General features: G+C 40.3%; 1 protein-coding gene across 2 annotated transcripts in view; it reads right to left on the minus strand.

Annotated features, from left to right (window-relative positions):
• The window catches only part of frmpd1a (FERM and PDZ domain containing 1a), a 57,072-nt gene that overhangs the window by 24,701 nt on the left and 20,358 nt on the right, over positions 1-12,013 (minus strand). For both annotated transcript variants that reach the window (XM_005737374.1, XM_013911949.1), the window contains exons 3-4: positions 1,966-2,088; positions 1,498-1,661 (exon numbers count right to left, since the gene is read on the minus strand). In XM_005737374.1, coding sequence (XP_005737431.1) covers positions 1,498-1,661; positions 1,966-2,084 — 283 coding nt within the window. In that variant the 5' untranslated portion in view covers positions 2,085-2,088. The remainder of the gene's footprint in view (positions 1-1,497; positions 1,662-1,965; positions 2,089-12,013) is intronic.

Raw genomic sequence — 12,013 nt, forward strand, 5'->3', positions numbered from 1 at the left:
TTTTTTAAAATATGCAAAACAATTTTGAATGGTGTCATCAAACCGAAATAAAATCTGTTGTGCTGTTGAAATTAAAAATTTTTCATCCAGTTATATATTTATAATTTTCCTTTTTATTTTTTGTGATTAATAGTGTGGCGTAAAAAAATTCTGTATACATTTATTAAACGTCAGACTTCTAAAAAGGAACTGATTAAAGGAGAGATTTCACCTCTGCTTTAGAAGTGATTTATAGCAGGCTATTGCCAGAGGGAAAAAACAAGGTTCTGACTGAGGAAGCCTTTTGTGCAGCATGTGCTGGCAAATCCTTACATCTCTGTAAATTAATTTAGTTAAGAGGACTGATTTAAGGTTTCCAACCACACCCCCCAGCTGCATACACATTCCACCTCTTTGAAACCCGAACCATACTTCTAATCTTAGTCATATCCGTCTATTGCATATCAGGCATTTGCCTGGAAGTGATTCTTGAAGACAGTGCATCGTCCGAATGTATGTGCTCCCTGAGAGCCTCAATCGAGGGCTAAAAACTCCATCTTCCTTGAATCCTTCCAAATGTGTTTTGGAACACACACACACAAACACATAAGCACCACAGTTCATTTCCTCTGTTAATATAATTTTGTGTGCATGTATGCAGTATCTGCAGCCTTGGAGGCTTCACTTTTGTCAGTTTGTGTTGCACAGTACACTGGCCAGAGGCCTGCAGGGGTCTGGCACAGCTCCATGCCTTCATTTGCTGAGGAGATTTACTTTATGCAAAATAAGGGCATGGTTCTAGAGACAACAGGGAGAATGAGCCAAACAATATTCTGTTCCTGAGTGAACTGTATATACAGTATTTTACCTCCTAACAATCACAGCCTCGTTGTCAGTAAAGCTTTTAGCTGAGTAAACATATCAGTCCTAAACATATTAGTAATAGCAGCTTATACAAGCATAAAGTAGAATAAAACCAGAGGTGCATTAAATGATGATTCTGTAGGTTTACATACCAAAATCCTTTAATTTATGCTGTGGCTGTGGAATTACTTGTTCTTTGCTACTCTCCACTCATGAGGTGTACAGTGGCTAACGCTGTCGTAAGTTTTCACCTACAGAAAGAATAATAAAGGTGTGATTTTAGGTGGGAGACATTGACAAAGTACTAGAGCTCTGCAGACTGTGGCAATAGAAATTGACTCTTGGCAGGTAGGATGAAGTCTCTGTGGGAGAAGAAGCCTAAGCTGGTGAAGAGGTTCCTATAGCAGGGCTCAGGTGAACATGCAGTGTCAGCTTTAAAACAAAAGGCCCTGATTCAAACTAATAATGCACTCCTTCTACTCCCAAGGTAGTGAAAAGTGCTGCAGTAGATTTAGGGACAAGAGGGCTACAGATCACAGCATAGAATAGCTATTTATAAACACAACAAGGTTTAGTATAGAGACCCATTTGATTTAAAGTTCGGAAATCTGTGTCACGGCTATTTCCTTAGAACGGTGCTGTTGCAAACGTTACCTGAGGTGACCTCCTCCACCAGAATCGGGTTCTGGGAGGAAAGCGTGAGGCCATGAGAGTTGAGGTTTGGGTCGCGCTGGATCTGAATATTGAAGCGGAAGGGATAATTCCTCTGGTCAGAGCTACTGGACTCTGCTGTCTTCCCTTCTGCTGCAGCCCGATCCCTGGAGGAGTAATTCAGGAGTGACATCTTACTGCAGTATCTGTATTTCTGACAGAGCAGTACTACTGTGAACAGCCTTATATTTGTGGGGATAACAAAAACAAGGAAATAATTGTGAAAAGCCACAAATTAAAGCATTAATTTATTTGTTACTGGATGAGAGAACCTGTTTTAGAAGGCTTTACAAATATGGGCTTCCTTTGATGATGACTGTAGACAGGTGCATCTCAAGGCAAAATATATCAAAGATAGTAAAAATGGTAAAATAATGGATTTATACAAAAAACAAAAAAAAGACATAATACCTGCTCAGAGAGTGAGATCTGCTGCCCAAGTCTCTGGACCGTCTCAGCCATCGTCCCACTACCTGCTCTACTCGGCTGGTCCTGCGAGACGGGGAGCGGCTCCTGTCCTGCACCTCCATTTACCTGGCAGGGGTTGTAGATCAAAGGAGCCATTTGTGTCGTAGATTTAGTTAAATGGCTCCACATTAAACAAATATGCAATGTACAATGTAAATGTTTCATAAAAGAATCTAAACAGGAGGCTGGAGAGCTTCCTGGTTGTTTTCCCTCTAGGTGAACATGACAAACAAGCCTAAGACCACAAGCACCGTTCACAAAAGTGTGCAAACACAAGAGGCAATACCTGGCAAAGCTGCAGCACATGTTTGACTAGAATGAAATGTAAGAGTGTAAGCCCTTAATCACTCTCATGACAGGAGAGACAATCCCTCTTCAGCCAGAGCTCCAGGGAGCTGGTCAGAGTTACAGTTTTCAGCTTTTGTTGCTTCGTGTTAAAGAAAGCCCAGCTGCAACACTAAGACTACACTCCAGATGCAAACAATCCTGCACATGGCATTTGTGTGCTTATGCGTAAATCTGTGCTGTGATATGATGATGTTAGGGGTACAAATCAGACTCTATTACATTAGTGTATGCAGAATACAAATTCAATGAAAACACCCTGCAAAAAAATAAAGGAAAAACAGTAAGTGGAGACACAGTACCCACACGCACACAAGCACACACACACACTGGGTATTAGATATTTAATATTTCAACTGAGGCCAGCAATGATGTTACTTGTTGCATCATGCTACTTAAAAGACTCTTAGCCCAAATTATGAACCAATCACTTACTGCATGGTGCCTCAATAAACATCAATATTGGTAGTTTATCATTCCAATAACAATGGTGTTTCCCTTAAATGTGTCCCTGTTGTGTTGCTGTGAGACAGGTGGTACTTATAAATGATTGTTGGTTGGTGAGAGAGATGTAATGGACATGGGACACCTCTGGCGTCTGCGGGGCTCGGTCAGACTAATGCACGGGCCTATGATGCAATACTAAGTTAATGGGCCTCTGTGGAGCCATACAGTATTTGAGGTAATACAATATCAGCTTACATGCACGTGTGAGCTCATTAAGACCTACAGACTTGGGGAAATCTCCACAATTTTGGACATTCTAGCTTTTGTTTTGTGCGAAAACCCGTGCGAAAGTTGAGTCAGTTCTAAGAAGAATGTTAAGCAGGCTGAAAAAAAAAAGAGTATGAAAGGCATTTTTCTTCCTGACAATTCCCTCTGCAACATGTCAGCAAAGAAAAGCAGCATGACATCACTTTGCTGACACAGAATATCAAGTTCTGCTGCTGATGCCTCGTAACAGTTGAATGAAAGTTAAAATACACGTCTCCTCAAAACAGGGGTTCTGGATTGTCTCCCTAATGGCTGCACCTTACAAAAGTGGTCACAAAACATTTACTCATGCTGCAGCCAGTCAATTTTGGTGTTCGTAAAGCAGATCTCCACCATATGCATCTCTTACATGCCGCTATAAAATCCAGTGCAGGCAGATGATAGTAGCAAAAGGAAATGTTGCATTCAGTGAAGCAACGGGGTGAGAAAAACAAGATCAGTCATCAGTAACTGTAGTGTTGACAGCAATTAAGTCAGGCACATCATGAACAGGAGGAGCTGAGGTAAAGGTGGGTTACAAAGTGGTCTGAAGAGGAGGCGAGCTACACAACTTAAATAGCTCAAACTACATGAGATTTGTAGTGGATGTGTAGGAAATATCATCTGAAACATTACAGATTACAGATCTGCTTTTATCGTGTAAATGGGTCATGTGCCTACATAAAATAACAGTTCCATAGGTTGGGCTCCACTGATACAATTAAATGTAACACATTTAATTAAATTAATTAAATGTAACACATTTAATTAAATTAATTAAATGTAACACACTTAATTGTGTGATGAAAGGTGTATCCATTGTCTTTTAAGAAAAGTAACAGGTTTTCAAAAAGCCTAAATGTAGCACCTGAAGGTGCTAGGCAGAGCTTTGCAGATGCACATCTACATGCTGTAGCTGTTAGCTGTCACCCAGTGGCAGTGTTGATACTGTGTGGAATGTGGACCAGTATATTTGTGCTACATGTGCTCATGTTTGTGCCATTGTTGGTCCTTTGTTAGCCCCTGCCACAGAAAAGACAACAGTCACCATATTTGAAGAACTTCTTGCTGACAGAGTGCCATTCCATGGCTCTTCTTCTGTGGTTCCCTTTTGTTTCAATTTTCAACCAATCAGGATTCTACCTATGCACAACGCTCTGTTGGCTTTTTGGAGGAGTGCACACAAGTGAGTCTCCACTACCTCTGCACTGGCCGAATTCCCACAATCCCTCTCTCTGCACAACCAAAGAGCTATGCAAATGGAAACCAACATGGGACCATAAATCTGGCTTCCCTCACTCCCTAACCACACATACACAAGTACGCACACACACACACACACACACACACACACACACATACACACACATACACATAACCTTCCTCCCAGATGACTGAAGCAGTCAGACAAAGACCTGGGCATTAGCTGATACCTTATACCCCCTTCACATCCTTACGAGCTGAACCTACTGACTATGACTGGGAAAGAGATTCTCTGACAGTAAGCATTCATGGAGAATCACCTTACTTACTATGAATGATACAGGGGTGAATGAAAAAGTGAACAAATGAATGAATGACTGATTTATTTTAGAAATGTATTAATGATAATGATTTCATATAGAATCAATGAGTAACTGGACAGGTTGATGAATGGATAAGGAGAAACTCTGAATGGAACAATGACGTAAAGCACAGTTAGCCCTGTGACAAGGTGATGAGCAGAAGGATGGATGAATTAATGAATAAAGTTTGGACTCAGAGATGTAATCAATGAGTGAATAATCTCACAAGGCCATCCCAGTGAGCAGCTGCAGGAAGGAATTTCCCCCAGATGGGCGTAATGATGGACATAGAGGAAACAAAAGATTAGAGAGAGGAGAGGAGACGGGAGGAAATGTGTGACAAGTACAGGAAACTAAATGAAAGGGCAGAAGACAGGCAAGTGTGATAGAAGGTGAGACAGGAGGCGGGCTTAGTGATGAAAGTGGTGAGTGACATAAGCAGACAGCAGTGGCTCCTGGGGGATCTTGACTCATAAGTACATTATCCATCCATCTGTCTGTGAATAACTCTCTCCTCCTCTTGTTCCCTCTGTTCTCATCCTATCGGCACCTCACTTCTTGCTATTCCATATCACACTCTACCGATTTGCTTCATCTGCAGTATCTCACTTCTCAGGTTGCACAGACCCAAAACAGAAGTGTACTCAGCTTTGCTAGGGACTGACTAACCCAAGAACCGCAGCAGCACGAAGATCACACAAGTTAAATGGTTACATAAGAAAAGGTACAGACCCCGAGACACTGAAGTAATGGATTTACAGAGCAGTGACTTACTTCTAAAAGTAGATTAATCAGGGATGGATCGTAGCCAAATGTCTGTGCATTTTAAAATACAAACACTGGGACAAAGCATTCATCTACATCCAATCCCCTCTAATCCCATAAACATGGTTTCCTTCCTAAGTAGCTTTGATTGAGTATACTGATGAAGTACAAGCCTAGGGAATTAAATTCACTACAGTAAAACATAGGAAAAAATCTATTTTCCAATGGACATATTCAAGGCAGAAATCAAGGCAGCAAAGGAAACTGAGACTGTACTTTCCTCTCTCATCAATGATACAACATGTCAAATATCTCTTTCATAAATATTCTAGCTCCATTGTTAGTGTTTCAAAGCTCTAACTCCTGGTTTATTGTAATGAAAAGTTAAGAAAATAAGAATTTTAGCTTAATAGTGGTCGTAGTAAGTATAGTGGCTTGCAAAAGTATTCCCCTTGGACTTTTCCACATTTTGTCACATTACAGCCACAAACATGAATCAATTTTATTGGAATTCCACGTGAAAGACCAACACAAAGTGGTGTACACGTGAGAAGTGGAACGAAAATCATACATGATTCCAAACATTTTTTACAAATAAATAACTGAAAAGTGGGGTGTGCGTAATTATTCAGCCCCCTGAGTCAATACTTTGTAGAACCACCTTTTGCTGCAATTACAGCTGCCAGTCTTTTAGAGTCTGTCTCTACCAGCTTTGCAGATCTAGAGATTGAAATCCTTGCCCATTCTTCTTTGCAGAAAAGCTCCAGCTCAGTCAGATTAGATGGACAGTGTTTGTGAACAGCAGTTTTCAGATCTTGCCACAGATTCTCGATTGGATTTAGATCTGGACTTTGACTGGGCCATTCTAACACATGGATATGTTTGGTTTTAAACCATCCCATTGTTGCCCTGGCTTTATGTTTAGGGTCGAGGTCCTGCTGGAAGGTGAACCTCCGCCCCAGTCTCAAGTCTTTTGCAGACTCCAAGAGGTTTTCTTCCAAGATTGCCCTGTATTTGGCTCCATCCATCTTCCCATCAACTCTGACCAGCTTCCTGTCCCTGCTGAAGAGAAGCCCCCCCAGAGCATGATGCTTCCACCACCATATTTGACAGTGGGGATGGTGTGTTCAGAGTGATGTGTAGTGTTAGTTTTCCGACACACATAGCGTTTTGCATTTTGGCCAAAAACTTCCATTTTAGTCTCATCTGACCAGAGCAGCTTCTTCCACATGTTTGCTGTGTCCCCACATGGCTTGTGGCAAACTACAAACAGGACCTCTTATGGTTTTCTGTTAACAATGGCTTTCTTCTTGCCGCTCTTCCATAAAGGCCAACTTTGTGCAGTGCACGACTAATAGTTGTCCTAAGGACATATTCCCCCCACCTGAGCTGTAGATCTCTGCAGCTCGTCCAGAGTCACCATGGGCCTCTTGGCTGCATTTCTGATCAGCGCTCTCCTTGTTCGGCCTGTGAGTTTAGGTGGACGGCCTTGTCTTGGTAGGTTTACAGTTGTACCATACTCCTTCCATTTCTGAATGATCGCTTGAACAATGCTCCGTGGGATGTTCAAGGCTTGGGAAATCTTTTTGTAGCCTAAGCCTGTTTTAAATTTCTCGATAACTTTATCCCTGACCTGTCTGGTGTGTTTTTTTTGGACTTCATGGTGTTGTTTCTCCCAATATTCTCTTAGACAACCTCTGATGCAGTCACAGAGCAGCTGTATTTGTACTGACATTAGATTACACACAGGTGCACTCTATTTAGTCATTAGCACTCATCAGGCAATGTCTATGGGCAACTGACTGCACTCAGACCAAAGGGGGCTGAATAATTACGCACACCCCACTTTGCAGTTATTTATTTGTAAAAAATGTTTGGAATCATGTATGATTTTCATTCCACTTCTCACGTGTACACCACTTTGTGTTGGTCTTTCACGTGGAATTCCAATAAAATTGATTCATGTTTGTGGCTGTAATGTGACAAAATGTGGGAAAGTTCAAGGGGAATACTTTTGCAAGCTACTGTAAGTCTCAGTTTCAACTGTGAAGAGAAGACTTTATGCTGCAGGTTTGACAGGACAAGTTGCAGCAAGAAGGCCATTACTAAGACATCAGAATAAGACAAAGATGCTTGCCTGGGCCATGCAACACTGCCAATGGACTACTGAAGACTGGATGAAGGTATAATGGACTGATGAATCAAAATTTGAAATCCTCAGTTTATCACGCAGGATCTTTGTATGCCATCAAGTCGGAAAGGATGGTTCCACAGTGTGTGGCATCAACTGTCAAACATGGAGATCAAGGGTGATGGTCTGGACTGTTTTTAATGGATCCAGGGTCGGTGACTTGTGCAGAGTAGGAGGCAGCCTGAATCAAAATGGCTACCACAGCTTTCTACAGTGCCATGAAATACCATCTGGTATGCACCTAGTTGGTCAGGGGTTCATCTTACAGCAAGATAATGACACAAAACATAAGTTCAACATAAGTTGTGTCCATCTATCCCATTTTTACTCCCGTCTGTCCATCACATGTTACATTGTGAGGTTATTTGTACCTGAATCACTGTGCCTAATGATAGCCAGTAATAATGCTAAGATAATGGACCATGATCTAAAATGTGATAGTGTTAAAAAGTATAATTCCACCTCTCATCTAGTGACTTTATCTTTGATAGACTTTGCTGTTTTTGTTTTGATTCACGTGATAGCCTCTACTTAGGAAACATCATCTTAATACAAAAACCAGGAAGTACAACCAGAATCTGTGTTGGGTTTTTTGCATTACCAAAGCAATACTTTTAGATGATCCAGATAATGGAGAGTGTTGAGAAACCACAAAGACATTTTTCTCCATGATTTTAAGACTGGCCTTAGGAGATTTACAGGTAACAGGTGCTTAAGATGCAAAAGCGACTCTCAGAACCTGCTTTAACATGTTGTTTCATTCCCATCATCTTTTATGAATGGAACTTATGCACACAGTCAGGAACTGACCTTAGGACAATGAATAAAAAATGTTTTTACATGAATAAATAATGTATGTACAATGTAAATTTAAACAGAGTTTGGAATTTGAGCTGAAAAGACACTGTATAATTTTGTGGTTTGTCCACAACACAACAAATACTTCTACTGTACTGACAGCAACAGCATGCACTGCCAAGTATTAGCACTACCCAGTGACCTGCATGTCGTTTCTGGCAGAGTTCCAACGCAGGGCCAATCTGGCAACCCTGCTGCTGGGACAGGTGTTATGAGGTACTCGTCATACAAAAAAATAACTTCAGGTCTACCGAATCACCTCTAAACTTGCCCACAATTAATTACATTATATTTATGACATCAATGTGAGTAAGCATGATAAACAAAATAACCAGGGACTAAGATGTGCTGTCCATGTAACTATGTTCCTCCCTCCTTTTCACCCATGAATGTCTTGCAGCCATCCAACTACTGACCATGTCATCACTCAATCATGTGTCCCCTTCCATCTCGTTCTATTAGATTATTGCTCATGTGGGAGGAATCAGATTTCTCACATCTGTTCCTTGCTTTCTCTGTGTCTCAACGATACTGAAAAATGGAGCTGAAAGAAGAAACCAGAAAATTGTCTATTACACCTGATACAATTGCTTTGTTATGTTATTTTTGATAAGTACCATCCAGTTCAGTACAATTTTTAATTCATTTTGTGATACAATGATGCTCATCAGTGTGCTTACACACACACACACACACACACACACACACACACACACACACACACACACACACACTAGCAACAGCTCAAAGTGGAGCTTATTTTCTAATCCAATGCTAAAATGTGTATGTATTTATAGAACATTATTTAGATTAACACTGCATGATGGTGTCATTTTCCTGTTGAATGACGTTTTTGCCTTTGTTATTCTGTCCGTTTCCACAGAGTTAGAAGAGCTCAAAAGCGATCCATAGGGTGTGGTCAAATTTGATGTCACATTAGAGTAAAATATGCATTTTTAATGCATTTTTTCAATGACATGGAGGCTTCATCTTGTGTAATATGTACTTTAGTTCTGATAAAAGATGCGATTCAGAAACATTTACCTTTTGCACACGATATCACTTTTGTCAAATATTTGACTGTGCAGTAATCTGACTCTTGTTTCCACTGGAAATTGGTTAGTGGGCTTTCATCCAGACAAAAAAGGTTAAAAAAGGTTGGCTCTGTGCCGTTGTTATTGATCAGGATCATTAGTGGCATTTTTTTTATATCTGTCTGAAGAAAACCTTTGCGGTTAAATTTAGTTGAAAAGTCAAGTCATTTTTTAATGCCGTATGACTCCCTGAATGCATTTATGCCACAAAATGTCTACAGTTTGGTGTAGTAAAATGTGAGTTAAACATGGCCCTACAACAGACTTACCACTTGTTGAGTCCTGCCTCCTGCCATAAGACCATGAGCTAGCCGGTCAATGCTTAATTAGAAACTAAAATATGATTCAGGCTGTAAATGAGTAAAATGCCACTGCCGGTGTGCTGAGCTTTTCCTCACACATCCTCTGAAAACTATGAATAAATGTGCTGTTTGCATTTCCTAGTTTTTTAAAAATCTATTACAAGGTTGTTTTTTCCCCCAACACTGTGATATGCAATACACACTATAATCATTACAATATTAACACAGTAATCAAATTACATATATATTAGCTCAGGTTGTATTTTTTCAGATAGCTGTGTCTGCTATAAAATTAGAGAAGTAAACAAAAATCTCTGCCAGAATAGTTTTACCTAATGCTGAAGCTGGGCAGGGTAAGAAATGCTGCAGAGAAACACACACACACACACACACACACACACACACACACACACACACACACACACACACACACACACACAAGCTGACTAAAGGGGCTACAGCAGCACTTCTCCTTCCCCACACTTGTGTTTTCTCATGTACATTTATTCATTCACTTTGCCATGATAGCTATATTTTGGTTGTTTCTTGTTTACTTTGATTTGAGTTGATCTTCTCATTTAATTTTCTGGATTTTGTTTCCTGTTTTTCTAACATCCTTCACCTGTGTTAATTACCTGCAGCTTAGTCTTTGCAGAGTTTGTATCTATAGTGATCTTTCTTCTGTGAAGAAGATGTTCCACATGTTTGTCATAGCTAACAATTTAAACCTACTCTGTTTAGTTCTATTTTCTCATGTGTAATTTCGTTTTTATTCTTACAGTCTTTTTGTTTCCTGGTTTTGTTTTTTGGCCATTAAAAGCTTATTTTCATTAGATGCCTCGTTTAATTGTACACAATAGATGCTTATTAGAATTTCCCTCTATCATCTTCTTCTCCATGTGAACCATGTCAACCTCTCACACAAGTTAAACATTGAAGTCGTCTAAAGAATTTTTGACATCATAAAAACTAGCAGCTTAAAGCAGTGTGGTGTACAAATACAGTCAAATATGGTTAGGGTGAATGCTGGGAATCGTAGTATAGCCATGATGTGAAAGAGGGTTGTGACATTAATCTCTGGGGATGATGCTCAGTGGCAATTGCGCTTAAATCAATACTAGATGTAAGAATATCATGTATATCATGGTAAAAATGTATGTGTGTATATACTGTCCATGACAATAAAACTACATTCTTAGTTGTTATATAAAAACGTCCTATTAATCATCAATGGCATAGAAAAGCTCCGCATTTATGAGCAAAACAAAGAGATAAGCTAACACATGTCTGAGAGCAACATTTCCACAGCCTCCAATACGTCACAATACACCACAAAACTGGTTCTGGGAAAACTGGAAACAACAAAATTGTTTCACTGCTTGAGGTACAACTGTTCTATAAAGGAGGAGATACTGGTAGCCAGTGATGTGCAACAAAAAAGTAAATAAATGACACCACCAAGCATCATCATAGCTCTGGGGCTGTGTTGAGAGCCAAAGCAAACTGTGCATGGATGCAGTTACATACTGATCGGTCTAGGATAGGATTCCAAACCAAATGGTCGTAAAAGTCCTAAAAGCAGCTAGCAAAAAAGGTCAACCCCAGATACAACATCCCAGGTAGAAAACATTTTATTCTGGACATTACTGTGAAGCTCCTGTATTGTTATAAGGTTAAATAAGTTTAATTATTGTTAAACTAAAGTTTTAACCAGTTTAGCAACTTCACACTCTGACCTCAGGATTATCAGAAAACAACATCTCAGTCATCCAGGTCATCGTAAAGGACCAAGGTCATTCCTTCAAGGACACCAATGTTCACATTTTGGACAGAGAAGACAGATGGTTTGAAAGAGGAGTGAAAGAAGCCATCTATGTCCACTGTGAATGATCCTCATAAAACAGAGGCGGTGGTTTATGACACCAACTGTCTCCCATCTATAATCCAGTTTTGAGATCCCTTTCCAGACGCCTTAACGCCCACTCACATCCTGGACCTTCTGACCTTAGGAAATCACATGATAGGGTGGGGCTAGGTTTCACGATGGCTGTATCCCAATTCAGGGTCTGCAGCCTTAAAGTACGCATTTCAAGGCCGATTACGTCACAGCGGCGCGCC

This window comes from Pundamilia nyererei, unplaced genomic scaffold (genome assembly GCF_000239375.1).
Source record: "Pundamilia nyererei isolate P.nyererei 1_Seehausen unplaced genomic scaffold, PunNye1.0 scaffold00075, whole genome shotgun sequence".
Taxonomy (NCBI): Eukaryota; Metazoa; Chordata; class Actinopteri; order Cichliformes; family Cichlidae; genus Pundamilia; species Pundamilia nyererei.